Here is a 17,185-nt window from a genome sequence, read left to right as displayed (position 1 = left end):
TATTCGAGACACATATTTCCCTCAGATTACACAGACCCACAAAGAATTTTAAAACAAATCAAATTTTGATAAACTCCCATATCTATTTGGTAAAATACCACAGTGTGCCATCACAGCAGCAAGATGTGTAACCTGATGCCACAAGAAAAGGGCAACCAGTGAAGAACAAACACCATTGTAAATAAAACCCATATTTATGTTTATTAATTTTCCATTTTGTACTTTAACTATTTGTACATCGTTACATCACTGTATACAGCCATAATATTACATTTGAAATGTCTCTATTCCTTTGGAACTTTTGTGAGTGCAATGTTTACTGTACATTTTTTATTTTTTATTTCACTTTTGTTAACTATTTCACTTGCTTTGGCACTTTTGTTTTATCTATTTCACTTGCTTTGGCACTGTAAACATATGTTTCCATTGCCAATAAAGCCCTTGAGAGAGAGAGAGACTAGTGAAAGGATATGACTGGCAATGCCATGCAGGGTTCCCAAGAGACTAAGAACCTATTTTTATTCCAACCTCAATTGCAGTGTGGTCGATGGCACAGAAAGGTAACTTTTACTGCATTGGGCTAGATCAGGGTCACACAGAGTGTTTCTTGGTAGTCTTAAACAAATCTACTTTCAAACAAAGTATGCACCTCACACACATGCACCATGTCAGATATACGCTGAGTGTACTAAACATGTTTGCAGCATGAATGTACCGCCGTCCAGTCTGCAGCAGCTGCGTGATGCCATCGCCTCAGCATGGAGCAACATTCCTGTGGAAGAACGTTTCCGACATCTTGTGTAGAATGTCCTGAAGAATTTAAGCTGTTTTGGTGGCAAAGGGGGGTCCGACCCGGTACTACTATAGATGGCTGTACCTAATTAACTGTCCGGCGGGTGTATGTAATACACTATATATAAAGAAGTATGTGGACACCCGTTCAAATTAGTGAATTCAGCTATTTCAGCCACACACGTGTATAAAATTGATGTCCATAGACAAACATTGGCAGTAGAATGGCTTTACTGAAGAGCTCAGTGATTTTCAACGTGGCACCGTCATTGGACGTCACCTGTCCAACAAGTCAGTTTGTCAAATGTATGCCCTGCTAGAGCTGCCTCGGGCAAGTGCTGTTATTGTGAAGTGGAAATGTCTTGGAGCAACAAAGGCTCAGACGCGAGGCGGTAGGCCACACAAGCAAACAGAATGGGACCGCCGAGTGCTGAAGCGAATAGCACGTAAAAATCGTCTGTCCTCGGTTGCAACTCTCACTACCGAGTTCCAAACTGCCTCTGGAAGCAACTTCAGCACAAGAACTGTTCGTCGGGAGCTTCATGAAATGGGTTTCCATGGCATGCCTAAGATCACCATGCGCAATGCCAAGCGTCGGCTGGAGTGGTGTAAAACTCACCACCATTGGACTCTGGAGCAGTGGAAATGTGTTCTCTGGAGTGATGAATTGTGCTTCTCCATCTGGCAGTCCAGACGAATCTGGGTTTGGCGGATGCCAGGAGAGCGATACCTGCCCGAATGCACATTGCCAACTGTAAAAGTTTGGTGGAGGAGGAATAAAGGTCTGGAGCTGTTTTTCATGGTTCGGACTAGGCCCCTTAGTTCCAGTGAAGGGAAATCGTAACGCTACAGCATACAATGACATTCTAGACGATTCTGTGCTTCCAACTGTGTGGCAAGAGTTTGGGGAAGGCCCTTTCCTGTTTCAGCATGACAATGCCAACGTACACAAAGCGTGGTACAGAAATGGTTTGTCGAGATCGGTGTGGAAGAACTTGACCGGCCTGCACAAGCCCAGACTTCAACCCAATCGAATACTTTTTAGGATGAATTGGAATGCCAACTGCGAGCCAGGCCTAATCGCACAACATCAGTGCCCGACCTCACTAATGCCCTCGTTGCTGAATGGAAGCAAGTCTTCACAGCAATGTTCCAACGACTAGTGAATATCCTTCCCAGATAAGTGGAGGCTGTTAATAAAGCAGCAAAGGGGTGACATACTCCATATTAATGCTCATGATTTTGGAATGAGATGTTCGACGAGCATGTGTCCACATACTTTTGGTCATGTAGTGTGTTGTGTGTATGTATTTATGTAATATTCTGAAACAATATATCCACTTATTTATGCAATATTTGTACAATATTTCCCAGCATTAGAGCTGATCACATTCCTCCATAATATGCAATCCTGCAAGAAAGTGACATTAGCTTGCTCAATGAGATTGCGCTTCAAGGTTTTTGATGGATACATTGTCCTGGATTCATAAAGTCCTGTCAGACATTCTTCAGTGCCTCCTGACATAATACATGTACAGCACATACCTCAGATGTCTAGTTCAGCTCACCTCTCACTCTTCACATCGTCAATTCCTCTATCGTTTCTGGCAGGAGTTGCTGTCCCTCGTCTGCCTGCTAAGCTAGTTTCCTTCTAAAAGATGGACACAGCCTGCAACCAATTTGAAACACCTTTTAGTGATGGCTGCAGAATACAATAGATTCTATTCTGTGTCTGGGTTTTATATCTCTTGAGATGAATTCTTACCCGATGAAGTTGTGGCTAAGATAAAAGACTCAGTATCAGGCAACACAAGAAAAGAGTTAGAATGTGAACATGTTAACTGCAGTTATGAGGCAAAATATTTGCAGGGTTGCTAAGGAGAGGTCATAGCTTAGTTATGTCAAAGGGAGGCGAGTTGATGACTTGCACATTTTGATAACCATGCAAATAATTGGCTGAAAACACAAAAGTAGTCTTTGACTCCGTTCCATCACATGTATTTAGGTTGTATTGATTTTTAATACAAATACAATTGTGTTGTCTGGTGGTGCTGTTAGAGTTCCAAATATAGGAAACTGGAAAAAAACTTCTTCAGACTTTCACTTTTGGGCCAATCTGGGCATTGTTCCACCACTGACAAGTTTCCCCACATTTACAGTACCAGTCAAAAGATTGGACACACCTACTAATTCAAGTGTTTTTCTCTATTTGTGCTATTTGTGCTCTTTATTTCTACATTATAGAACAGTAGTGAAGACATCACAACTATGAAATAACACATATGGAATCATGTATTAACCAAAAAAGTGTTAAATATAAAATATATTTTGATTTGTTTGAGATTCTTCAAAGTAGCCACCCTTTGTCTTGATGAGAGCTTTGCAAACTCTTGGCATTCTCTCAACCAGCGTCATGAGGTAGCCACCTGGAATGCATTTCAATTAACAGGTGTACCTTGTTAATATGGCAAAAACAGTTCAAATAAGCAAAGAGAAACAACAGTCCATCATTACTTTAAGACATGAAGGTCAGTCAATCCGGAAAATGTCAAGAACTTTGAAAGTTTCTTCAAGTGCTGTCGCAAAAGCCATTAAGCGCTATGATGAAACTGATTCTCATGAGGACCGCCACAGGAAAGGAAGACCCAGAGTTACCAGCCTCAGAAATTGCAGCCCAAATAAATGCTTCACAGAGTTCAAGTAACAGACACATCTCAACATCAACTGATCTGAGGAGACTGCATGGAATCAGGGCTTAATGGGTGAATTGCTAAAAGAAACCACTACTAAAGGACACCAATAATAAGAAGAGACTTGCTTGGGCCAAGAAACACAAGCAATGGAGACTGGAGGAAATCTCTCCTTTAGTCTGATGAATCCATTTTTGGTTCCAATCGCTGTGTCTTTATGAAATGCAGAGTAGGTGAACGAATGATCTCCGCAATGTGTAGTTTCCACCGTGAAGCATGGAGGAGGAGGTGTGATGGTGCTTTGCTGGTGACACTGTCAGTGATATATTTAGAATTCAAGTCAAACTTAACCAGCATGGCTACCACAGCATTCTACAACAATTTGCCATCCCATCTGGTTTGGGCTTAGTGGGACTATCATTTGTTTTTCACCAGGACAATGACCTGACACACCTCCAGGCAGTTTAAGGGCTATTTGACCAATAAGGAGAGTGATGGAGTGCTGCATCAGATGACCTGTCCTCCACAATCACCCAACCTCAACCCAATTGAGATAGTTTGGGATGAGTTGGACCGCAGAATGAAGGAAAAGTAGCCAACAAGTGCTCAGCATATGTGGGAACTCCTTCAAGACTGTTGGAAATGCTTTCCAGGTGAAGCTGGTTGAGAGAATGCCAAGAGTGTGCAAAGCTGTCATCAAAGCAAAGTGTGGCTACTTTGACGAATCTCAAATATATTTAGATTTTATTTAACACTTTTTTGGTAACTACATGATTCCATATGTGTTATTTCATAGTTTTGATGTCTTCACTATTATTCTACAATGTAGAAAATAGTAAAAATAAAGAAAAATCCTTGAATGAGTAGGTGTGTCCAAACTTTTGACTAGTACTGTATATTTGGAAAGAACCTTCTTTGCTGCCCTATCTACCATCCCATAATAGTTGACAGCTTCTGCTACACCTGAACACTTCAAACCTCTGAGGAAAAACTAAAGTTACCCGACAACCAGATTCTCGATACCAGATTAACGTTTTCAGAGAATTCATGCCTGTCAAAAGTTACGCTGGCCCTTTTAAGTGCTTTGTTCCCCAATGCCTTTAGTCAGGCCTCTCAGCTCCTTCCCAAAGCTTTATTCACTGCATTTCATCTGTCTCTGAAGGAGTGCTTGAATGCCACTTATGAGGCCGTGCCTATGGAGTGCCGTTAATTGGAGGACTGTAGCACCGTCAACATTCACAAGCTGTTAATGGTTTCCATTCCACACTCATACCCAGTGCCAAGTCCAGGCAACAGTAACTGGATTCAAATAGCGAGCAAAAATCTCAACTGTTATTTCTTATAGAAAGCAGTGCCTTGGACTACAGGAAAATAAGGTCTGAACAGGCCCCCATTTATATCGATGGGGCTGAAGTGGAGCGGGTCGAGAGTTTTAAGTTCCTTGGTGTCCACATCACTAATAAACTATTATGGTCCAAACACTGAATAGGGCACAACAACACCTTTTCCCCCTCAGAAGACTGAAATGATTTGGCATGGGTCCCCAGATCCTCAAACAGTTACACAGCTGCACCATCAAGAGCATCCTGACCGGTTGCATCGCCGCCTGATATAGCAACTGCTCGGTATCTGACCGTAAGGCGCTACAGAGTGTAGTGCATATGGCCCAATACATCACTGGGGCCAAGCTTCGTGCCATCCAGGACCTATATACCAGACTCCAGTCACCCAAGTCATAGACTGTTATCTCTGCTACCGCACGGCAAGCAGGTCCAAAAGGCTCCTTAACAGTTTCTACCCGCAAGCTATAAGCCAGTTGAACAATTAATCAAATGGACACCCGGACCATTTACATTGACACCCCAATCCCTATTTACTCAGTACCGGGCCCCCTGTATATAGCCCCGTTATTGTTATGTAATTCTACAGTGTTACTTTTTATTTTTACTTTATTTTATATTGTAAATATATATACAGTTGAAGTCAGAAGTTTACATACACCTTAGCCAAATACATTTAAACTCTGTTTTTTTACAATTCCTGACATTTAATCCTAGTAATAATTCCCTGTCTTAGGTCAGTTAGGATCACCACTTTATTTTAAGACTTGAAATGTCAGAATAATAGTAGAGAGAATTATTTATATAAGCTTTTATTTCTTTCATCAAATTCTCAGTGGGTCAGAAGACTATATACACTCAATTAGTACTTGGTAGCATTGCCTTTAAATTGTTTAACTTGGGTCAAACATTTCAGTTAGCCTTCCACAAGCTTCCCACAATAAGTTGGGTGAATTTTGGCTCATTCCTCCTTCCTCCTGAGCTGGTGTAACTGAGTCAGGTTTGTAGGCCTCCTTGCTCGCACACACTTTTTCAGTTCTGCCCACAAATTTTCTATAGGATTGAGGTCAGGGCTTTGTGATGGCCACGCCAATACCTTGACTTTGGTGTCCTTAAGCCATTTTGCCACAACTTTGGAAGTATGCTTGGGGTCATTGTCCATTTGGAAGACCCATTTGCGACCAAGCTTTAACTTCCTGACTGTCTTGAGATGTTGCTTCAATATATTCACATAATTTTCCTACCTCATGATGCCATCTATTTTGTGAAGTGCACCAGTCCCTCCTGCAGCAAAGCACCCCCACAACATGATGCTGCCACCTCTGTGCTTCATGGTTGGGATGGTGTTCTTCGGCTTGCAAGCCTCCCCCTTTTTCCTCCAAACATAACGATGGTCATTATGGCCAAACAGTTCTATTTTTGTTTCATCAGACCAGAGGACATTTCTCCAAAAAGTATGATCTTTGTCCCCATGTGCAGTTGCAAACCGTAGTCTGTTTTTTAATGGCGGTTTTGGAGCAGTGGCATCTTCCTTGCTGAGCGGACTTTCACGTTGTCGATATTTACTGTGGATATAGATACTTGTATACCTGTTTCCTCCAGCATCTTCACAAGGTCCTTTGCTGTTTTCTGGGATTGATTTACACTTTTCGCACCAAAGTACATTAATCTCTAGGAGACAGAACGCGTCTCCTTCCTGAGCGGTAAGACGGCTGTGTGGTCCCATGGTGTTTATACTTGCGTACCATTGTTTGTACAGATGAACGTGGTACCTTCAGCCGTTTGTAAATAATTTCTCCCAAGGATGAACCAAACTTGTGGAGATCTTCACCTTTTTTTTTTAGGTCCTGGCTGATTTCTTTTGATTTTCCAATGATGTCAAGCAAAGAGGCACTAAGTTTAAGGTGGGCCTTGAAATACATCCACGGATATATCTCCAATTGACTCAAATGATGTCAATTAGCCTATCAGAAGCTTCTAAAGCCATGACATCATTTTCTGGAATTTTCCAAGATGTTTTAAAGGCACAGTCAACTTAGTGTATGTAAACTTCTGACCCACTGGAATTGTCATACAGTGAATTATAAGTGAAATAATCTGTCTGTAAACAATTGTTGGAAAAATTACTTGTGTCATGCACAATGTAGATGTCCTAACCGACTTGCCAAAACTATAGTTTGTTAACAAGACATTTGTGGAGTGGTTGAAAAACAAGTTTTAATGACTCCAACCTAAGTGTATGTAAACTTCCGACTTCAACTGTATATATACAGTGGCAAGAAAAAGGTTGTGAACCCTTTGGAATTACTTGGATTTTTTTCTTGGATTTTTCTTGTCTATATTGAATACATAATGTAAACATTCACAGTGTAGGTTGGAAAGAGTATGTGAACCCCTAGGCTAATGATTTATCCAAAAGCTAATTGGAGTCTGGGGTCAGCTAACCTGGAGTACAATCATTGAGATGAGATTAGAGATGTTGGTTAGAGCTGCCCTGCACTATAAAAACACTCACAAATTTGAGTTTGCTATTCACAAAAAGCATTACCTGATGTGAACCATGCCTTGAACAAAAGAGATCCCAGAAGACCCACGATTAAGAATTGATGACTTGCTTGAAGTTGGAAAGAGTTACAGAAGTATATCTAAAAGCCATGATGTTCATCAGTCCACGGGAAGACAAATTGTCTATAAATGGGGAAATCTCAGCACTGTTGCTACTCTTCCTAGTATTGGCTGTACTGCAAAGATGGCTGCAAGAGCCCAAGGCAGAATGCTCAATGAGGTTAAGAAGAATACTAGAGTGTTAGCTAAAGACTTACAGATATCTCTGGAACATGCTAACATCTCTGTTGACGAGTCTACGATACATTCAACACTAAACAAGAATGGTGTTCATGGGTGGACACCACGGAAGAAGCCACTGCTGCCCCCAAAAAACTGCTGCATGTCTGAAGTTCGCAAAAGTGCATTTGGATGTTCCACAGCGCTACTGGCAAAATATTCTGTGGACAGATTAAACTAAAGTTGAGTTGTTTGGAAGGAACACACAACACTATGCGTGGAGAGAAAAAGGCACAGCACACCAACATCAAAACCTCATCCCAACTGTAAAGTATGTTGGAGGGAGCATCATCATGGTTTGGAGCTGCTTTGCTGCCTCAGGGCCTGGACAGCTTGCTATCATTGACGGAAAAATGAATTCCCAAGTTTATCAAGACATTTTGCAGGAGAATATAAGGCTATCTGTCCGCCAATTGAAGCTCAACAGAAGTTGGGTGATGCAACAGGACAACGACCCAAAAAAACAGAATGGCTTCAACAGAAGAAAATATGCCTTCTGGAGTGGCCCAGTCAGTCCTGACCTCAACCCGATTGAGATGCTGTGGAATGACCTCAAGAGAGCGGTTCACACCAGACATACAAAGAACATTGATGAACTGAAACCGTTTTGTGAAGAGGAAGGGTCCAAAATTCCTCCTGACCGTTGTGCAGGTCTGATCCGCAACTACAGAAACGTTTGGTTGAGGTTATTGCTGCCAAAGGAGGCTCAACTAGTTATTAAATCCAAGGGTTCACATTCTTTTTCCACCCTGCACTGTGAATGTTTACATGGTGTGTTCAATAAAGACATGAAAACGTATCATTGTTTGTGTGTTATTAGTTTAAGCAGACTGTGTTTGTCTATTGTTGTGACATAGATGAAGATCAGATCAAATTTTATGACCAATTTATGCAGAAGTCCAGGTAATTCCAAAGGGTTCACATACTTGTTCTTGCCACTGTATATATATTTTTTACATTTTACCCCATTTTCTCCCTAATTTTGTGGTATCCAATTGGTAGTTACGGTCTTGTCTCATCACTGCATTTGCATAAACAACATTTTCCAACCTCTGCCTCAGCCATGTTGCTTAACTCTGTAGCCTTCCTCTCTAATTCATGCAGTGGCAGCAGCAAAGTGAGTGCTGACTGTAATATCAGAATGTATTATGTTGTCAGTGAATCAGAACAGACATTCCTGTATCGTTGCCATTATTCAGTGTGACAATGCCAATCCAGTAGCAGGACATTTTCACTGATTCATTCTGTATCTCTTTACGCTGTCAAATCAAATCCCTTTCTCCTTTTATGACTCAGCTCAAGATTTCTTTCTATTTACTGTTTGTCATGTAGGTTACTAGATATAAGTAACATAATGCAAATGTGATTTGTCAAAGCTTTTCATACACTGTGACAATATAGGGAGTTTGATATCATTAGTAATTAATGTACCAAATAAAGTTACACTTTCAGTGCTGAAGTGTCAATATTATCAGTGCTCGCTTGCTGGCATCAGTGATGCATTCAACTTGTCAATCACACAGGATTAGGTCAGTATCGCCACATAAAGCGACCATTAAGCTGACATGTCAGACAGAGTGAGCAGAAACCATGCGTGAAACCAAGTTCCCAAATGGCACCCTATTCCCTATATTGTACATTACTTTTAGACTGAGCCCTATTGATCCTGGTCATGTGGGGATAGCAATACCCCAGGTGTCAATCTACTACACCGTTCAAAAAAAATGTTATTAGTCACATGCCCCGAATACAACAGCCTTACTGTCACGCCCTGACTTTAGAGAGCCTTTTTACGTCTCTATTTGGTTTGGTCAGGGTGTGATTTGGGGTGGGCATTCTATGTTTTGTTTTTCTATGATTTTGTATTTCTATGTTTTGGCCGGGTATGGTTCTCAATCAGGGACAGCTGTCTATCGTTGTCTCTGATTGGGAACCATACCAGCCCTTTCCCCTCCTTTCTTTGTGGGAAGTTAGCTTTTTTTGTGGCACATAGCCCTTAAGCTTCACGGTTGTTTTGTATTGTTTACTGTTTTTGTCGGCGTCATTTCTATTAAAAAAAATAAAAAAAAAAAAAAGGAATATGTACGCTCACCACCCTGCGCTTTGGTTCTCTTCATTCGACGACCGTGACACTTACAGTGAAATGCTTACTTGCGAGCCCCTAACCAACAACGCAGTCTATAGACAGAGACTAAAACAGGAAGCTCCCGCGCTCAGGTCTGTTCAACGCTGGTCCGATCAATCTGATTCCACGCTTCAAGACTGCTTCGATCACGTGGATTGGGATATATTCCGCATTGCATCCAACAACAACATTGACGAATACGCTGATTCGGTGAGCGAGTTCATTAGAAAGTGCATCGGCGATGTTGTACCCACAGCAACTATTAAAACATTCCCAAACCAGAAACCGTGGATTGATGGCAGCATTCGCGCGAAACTGAAAGCGCAAACCACTGCTTTTAACCAGGGCAAGGTGACCGGAAACATGACCGAATACAAACAGTGTAGCTATTCCCTCCGTAAGGCAATCAAACAAGCTAAGCGTCAGTATAGAGACAAAGTAGAGTTGCAATTCAACAGCTCAGACACAAGAGGTATGTGCCAGGGTCTATAGTCAATCACGGATTACAAAAAGAAAACCAGCCCCGTCGCGGACCAGGGTGTCTTGCAACCCAGACAGACTAAATAACTTCTTTGCTCGCTTTGAGGACAATACAGTGCCACTGACACGGCTCGCTACCAAAACCTGCGGACTCTCCTTCACTGCAGCCGACGTGAGTAAAACATTTAAACGTGTTAACCCTCGCAAGGCTGCAGGCCCAGTGCACTGCACACTGCCCTAACCCATCTGGACAAGAGGAATACCTATTTAAGAATGCTGTTCATCGACTACAGCTCAGCATTTAACACCATCGTACCCTCCAAACTCGTCATTAAGCTCGAGACCCTGGGTCTCGACCCCGTACTGTACAACTGGGTCCTGGACTTCCTGACGGGCCGCCCCCAGGTGGTGAGAGTAGGTAACAACATCTCCAACCCACTGATCCTCAACACTGGGGCCCCACAAGGGTGCGTTCTGAGCCCTCTCCTGTACTCCCTGTTCACCCACGACTGCGTGGCCATGCACGCCTCCAACTCAATCATCAAGTTTGCGGACGACACTACAGTGGTAGGCTTGAATACCAACAACGACGAGACGGCCTACAGGGAGGAAGTGAGGGCCCTCAGAGTGTGGTGTCAGGAAAACAACCTCACACTCAACGTCAACAAAACAAGGGAGATGATCGTGGACTTCAGGAAACAGCAGAGGGAGCACCACCCTATCCACATCGACGGGACAGTAGTGGAGAGGGTAGTAAGTTTTAAGTTCCTCGGCGTACACATCACGGACAAACTGAATTGGTCCACCCACACAGACAGCGTTGTGAAGAAGGCACAGCAGCGCCTTTTCAACCTCAGGAGGCTGAAGAAATTTGGCTTGTCACCAAAAGCAATCACAAACTTTTACAGATGCACAATCGAGAGCATCCTGTCGGGCTGTATCACCGCCTGGTACGGCAACTGCTCCGCCCACAACCGTAAGGCTCTCCAGAGGGTAGTGAGGTCTGCACAACGCAACACCGGGGGCAAACTACCTGCCCTCCAGGACACCTACACCATCCGATGTCACAGGAAGGCCATAAAGATCATCAAGGACAACAACCACCCGAGCCACTGCCTGTTCACCCCGCTATCATCCAGAAGGCGAGGTCAGTACAGGTGCATCAAAGCAGGGACTGAGAGACTGAAAAACAGCTTCTATCTCAAGGCCATCAGACTGTTAAACATGCCAACATACTGTCTCAACTCCAGCTCACTTTAATAATGGAAATTGATGGAAAAAAATGTATCACTAGCCACTTTAAACAATGCCACTTAATATAATGTTTACATACCCTACATTACTCATCTCATATGTATATGTATATACTATACTCTATACCATCTACTGCATCTTGCCATCTTTATGTAATACATGTATCACTAGCCACTTTAAACAATGCCACTTAATATAATGTTTACATACCCTACATTACTCATCTCATATGTATATGTATATACTATACTCTATACCATCTACTGCATCTTGCCATCTTTATGTAATACATGTATCACTAGCCACTTTAAACTATGCCACTTTTATGCACTTTTTATGCCACTATGCCACTGCATCTTGCCTCTGCCGTTCTGTACCATCACTCATTCATATATCTTTATGTACATATTCTTTATCCCTTTACACTTGTGTGTATAAGGTAGTAGTTGTGGAATTGTTAGGTTAGATTACTCGTTGGTTATTACTGCATTGTCGGAACTAGAAGCACAAGCATTTCACTACACTCGCATTAACATCTGCTAACCATGTGTATGTGACAAATAAAAATTGATTTGATTTGAGTTTTAAAAAATACGGTTAAGAATAAGAAATAAAAGTAACAAGTAATTAAAGAGCAGCAGTAAAATAACAATAGCGAGACTAGATACAGGGGGGTACCGGAACAGAGTCAATGTGCGGGGGCACTGGTTAGTTGAGGTAATATGTATATGTAGGTAGAGTTATTAAAGTGACTATGCATAGATGGTAACAACAGAGAGTAGCAGCGGTGTGAAAGGGGGGGGTGGGGGCAATGCAAATAGTCTAGGTAGCCATTTGATTAGATGTTCAGGAGTCTTATGGCTTGGGAGTAGAAGCTGTTTAGAAGCCTCTTGGCCCTAGACTTGGCGCTCCGGTACTGCTTGCCGTGCGGTAGCAGAGAGAACAGTCTATGACTAGGGTGGCTGGAGTCTTTGACCATTTTTAGGGCCTTCCTCTGACACCGCCTGGTATAGAGGTCCTGGATGGCAGGAAGCTTGGCCTCAGTGATGTACTGGGCCGTTCGCACTACCCTCTGTAGTACCTTGCGGTCGGAGGCCGAGCAGTTGCCATACCAGGCAGTGATGCAACCCGCCAGGATGCTCTTGATGGTGCAGCTGAAGAACCTGTTGAGGATCTGAGGATCCATGCCAAATCTTTTCAGTGTCCTGAGGGGGAATAGGTTTTGTCGTGCCCTCTTCACGAGAGGTGCTTGGACCTTGTGCTTGGACCATGTTTGTTTGTTGGTGATATGGACACCAAGGAACTTGAAGCTCTCAGCTTACTCCACTGCAGCCCCGTCGATGAGAATGGGGGCATGCTCGGTCCTCTTTTTCCTCTAGTCCACAATCATCTCTTTTGTCTTGATCACATTGAGGGAGAGGTTGATGTCCTGGCACCACACGGCCAGGTCTCTGACCTCCTCCCTATAGGCTGTCTCGCATTGTCAGTGAACTGTTGTGTCATCGGCAAACTTAATGATGGTGTTAGAGTTGTGCATGGCCGTGCAGTCATGAGTGAACAGGGAGTACAGGAGCGGACTGAGCACACTTCCCTGAGGGGCCCCTGTGGATCAGCTTGGCGGATGTGTTGTTACCTACCCTTACCACCTGGGGGTGGCCTGTCCAGGATCCAGTTGCAGAGGGAGGTGTTTAGTCCCAGGGTCCGAAGCTTATTGATGAGCTTTGAGGGCACTATGGTGTTGAATGCTGAGCTGTAGTCAATGAATAGCATAATCACATAGGTGTTCCTTTTGTCCAGGTGGGAAATGGCAATGTGGAGTGCAATAGAGATTGCATCATCTGTGGATCTGTTGGGGCGGTATGCAAATTGGAGTGGGTCTAGGGTTTCTGGGATAATGGTGTTGATGTGAGCTATGACCAGCCTTTCAAAGCACTTCATGGCTACAGACATGAGTGCTACGGGTCGGTAGTCATCTAGGCAGGTTACCTTAGTGTCCTTGGGCACAGGCACAATTGTGGTCTGCTTAAAACATGTTGATATTCCAGACTTGGACAGGGAGAGATTGAAAATGTCAGTGAAGACACTTGCCAGTTGGTCAGCGCATGCTCGCAGTACACTTCCTGGTAATCCATCTGTCCCCGCGGCCTTGTGAATGTTGACCTGTTTAAAGGTCTTACTCACATCGGCTGTGCAGAGCGTGATCTCCCGGAACAGCTGGTGCTCTCATGCATGTTTCAGTGTTACTTGCCTCGAAGCGAGCATAGAAGTAGTTTAGCTCATCTGGTAGAATCGTGTAACTGGGCAGCTCTTGGCTGTGCTTCCCTTTGCAGTCTGTAATGGTTTGCAAGCCTTGCCGCATCCGATGAGTGTCAGAGCTGCGCAACTTCTACGTTTCCCTGAGGGAGGAGCTCAAGAGGACGTACATTCCGTGTCTTAGGCAGATATCAGTCAGAGAAAACAAACAATACTGCCCCTCATTGTAACAGAAAGAAGTCTCAGCTTAAACCTTGTTGCTACTGAAGTTATTTCTGGATGGAAATCTATCTAAGTGAAGAGCTGTGGAATCTATAGAGATACCAAAATGGAGCTTTGATGTTCAGTTTTGTAATGCACTGTAGCACAATCACTCATTATGTAAATCGTATCTTACTTTTCAGGGGTTTCGCCTGTAATACCTGTATAATTCTGTTTAAACCTCTGATTCAATGCTGTAATTGTATGGGGCTCTCTACAATAATCGATGCTTAATTCAGTTAAGCCATGAGGCTGAAGTCTAACAACATTTTCCCCCCGTCTTCCCTTGTGCCGGTTTTCTTTAGAGTGTATTGAAGCCCGAGGTAACTCCAGCTCCATCTCTGCAGAGCTCAGATGCGTTGTCTGAGGCCGTGGCTGGCCTCAGCACCGTGGAGGAGGTCATGAAGTATCTGGAGCCCGAGAGATGGCAGCAGGACATGGAAGACCTGTACAAGCCCACTTGGCACATCCTGGGAAAGTCATTCCTCCACAACAAGAAATCCACAGGTATGGCTGACAGCTGGGGTTGTAGTGATAGGAATTGCAGTGGAAGAAAAGTTTGTCATGTTGAGATGGAGGGAAAAACAGATGCAGTTGAGCAAAGAACTTTAAACTTTTTCAAGACAGTTTTACCATTTTGAAAATGGCAATTTAATGTCAACTTAGCAATTGATGCCCCTTCTTTGGAATTTAGTACAATGTGTTTAATAATTTTAGGCTGACGTGATGAGATTAAACTATTTCTTGAACAGGGGTGGATCTCAACCTGTTGAGAGAAGAGGTGAGACTGTACAGCTGCACGCCGCGCAACTTCTCCGTCTCCCTGAGGGAGGAGCTCAAGAGGACGGACGCCATCTTTTGGCCTAGCTGCCTCCTGGTGAAGCGCTGCGGGGGTAACTGTGCCTGCTGCTCGCACCGCTGCTTCGACTGCCAGTGTGTGCCCACCCGGGTAGTCAACAAGTACCATGAGGTAAAAATGCGGCATACGTAGCGTTGCAAAGTTCAGAGGTTTGAATATTCCTGGAATCAGGAGGGAATACACTGGAAATCCAGGAATCTTCCAACCATGATTTCTGGAAAACCTGGACATTTTGGGAAAGTTATCAAAAGTTTGCATTTCTAGACAAGGGTCATTAAAAGTACCTACCTGGTAAGATTATGTGCTACTTATACAAGAAGTTAATTATTTTTCAGAAAGATAAGCATAATAAACCCAAGCTAAATTACATCCTGTTATTTGGTGGTTGAAATGTGTCATTGATGTATAACAAATGTAGCCTATCATGGAGACTTTTCTGCCATGTAGCTAATTGAAGCATATGATATGTAAATGTGTTTGATGTTGTTTTTGGTGGAGGGCAACTCTCAATCTGCTCTCTGGTTCGCTGCCCTCTGTAGGTTCTCCTGCTGAAGCACCGAAGCGGGGGCCGAGGCCTGCAGAAGTCCATGACCGATGTGCCCCTGGAACACCACGAGGAGTGTGCCTGTGTGTGCAAAGATGACTGGGACTGATCTCAAACCTGTGTACTGGAGCCACCGGCATCCCAGGAGACACTTGAAACTGCACGCGTCTTCCAGCGTCTCCCAGCCAATCCTCGTTCTCTTGTTAATTGGACGAGGTTAAAAACTGACTGGAACTACTTCATTTGTGGATGGATCTGGCCGCTGTGGAGGACCTGTAGTTGACTTTGAGTGCAATGAAGAGACAGGAGATGGATAGACTGCACTGGAATGATGGACCAATCTTAATCATTCTTTAATCTCTGAAGGTTTTCTCTCCCTTTGCTTCTGAGATTTTTTTGTGCTTTTTCTGTGCAAAATACCTTTAAGCGGTCTTGTGAAAATTCAACACGTGGCCAGGGAGTATCTGAGAAATTGGGCTCCTCTTCATTCAAGTACCTTTCTGTATATAAGTGAGCTGCCTTCAGGCCAATTCCTCTGCTACTTTATAATCCCATAAAGGATCACTGTTTATCAGTGATTCCTCACTTCTTTTCCCCATTTTCCCACTGATTAGATCTCTGGAGTGAAATAGTGGTAATAATGTTGAACTGTCATACTGTTGCAAACTCTTATGTGTAAATGTTTCATTTTCATGGTTCTTCTGTGCTGTCATATTTTTCTACCAAAGATACTTGTATTCAGTGAGGAGATAGTTGCACACTTAGACCAATATGCATTTCAACGTACATAGCGTCTCAGCAAAGGTGTAAACATCTGCTTGCTTTAGAACTTCATATAACCCCAATTAGTGAGTGGAAGAATAGATTCGTGGATATTAGATATTTATTTGTTCAATGAAAGGGAATTTAATGCCCAATATGCTTTTTTTGTATGCTGAAATTAATTGTAGTTTCTCATTCGTTTGTACAGTAGTTGAGTGTTGTTCTTCAATATCATTCATTTCTATGTCTGTCCATGTCATATGGGTGTGTTCTCTTCTCTACCAAAGTATTTAACATGACCTTTTAGGATGTATGTTGTTGTATCTGTCGGAAGAAATAAATCAGTCAGTGTTTTACTGGAGATAGGTACTTGTATTTTGACATAGCCCCCTGCAATATAAGGACTTTCATTTGGTCTCACAAGATAAAGCTTCTGTTTTTCATTGATATTGGAATGGTCTGATTGGTATCATTAGGGAATTTTGACTGAGGAAATTACATTTGGTGGCAGATGGCTACACATCAAAGTCATCTAACAGAATAAGATGATGGTCATAGGCATGTACTGTATATGGCTCTATCAGTAGGTCTGTTGTGACACCGTATACACTTCATGGACAAAGTATCAACACACCACTGTCAGATATCAGTGTAAATAGCTGTTTTATGCACCAGTCATCTAGGAACCCTACTCATGTTCCTCAATTAATGAGGTTGGAAAATAAACAAACTATTTCATTCACGGTTGTTGTTTAATGACGGAATGGCTAAGGTAACGGATGATTGGATCCATTGTGTGTATTTTATTGCCGCTCTATAACAAAACAATTAAGATAACCTCTCTCCACATTCATTAAATAAATAGGAAAGGCATGACCATTAAAGAGCAACTGCTCCTAAAAAGAAACTTCTCGTTTTGATAACGGCCTATGTGGCATCGATATCACTCAGAAACATTTATTCTAGTGTCAAAATTGATTA

General features: G+C 42.9%; 1 protein-coding gene across 2 annotated transcripts in view; it reads left to right on the top strand.

Annotated features, from left to right (window-relative positions):
- Positions 1-16,946, top strand: part of LOC139574457 (platelet-derived growth factor C-like) — a 71,256-nt gene extending 54,310 nt beyond the window's left edge. Inside the window, exons 4-6 of one of the 2 annotated variants that reach the window (XM_071399029.1) lie at positions 14,387-14,546; positions 14,792-15,009; positions 15,438-16,946. In XM_071399029.1, coding sequence (XP_071255130.1) covers positions 14,387-14,546; positions 14,792-15,009; positions 15,438-15,551 — 492 coding nt within the window. In that variant the 3' untranslated portion in view covers positions 15,552-16,946. Of the gene's footprint in view, positions 1-14,344; positions 14,547-14,791; positions 15,010-15,437 lie in introns of both variants that reach the window. The other variant, XM_071399028.1, reaches the window with a different exon arrangement.
- Positions 16,947-17,185: the final 239 nt, after the last annotated feature.

The sequence above is a fragment of the Salvelinus alpinus genome, chromosome 4, assembly GCF_045679555.1.
Source record: "Salvelinus alpinus chromosome 4, SLU_Salpinus.1, whole genome shotgun sequence".
Classification (NCBI taxonomy): Eukaryota; Metazoa; Chordata; class Actinopteri; order Salmoniformes; family Salmonidae; genus Salvelinus; species Salvelinus alpinus.
This window is presented reverse-complemented; position numbering and strand designations above follow the sequence as displayed.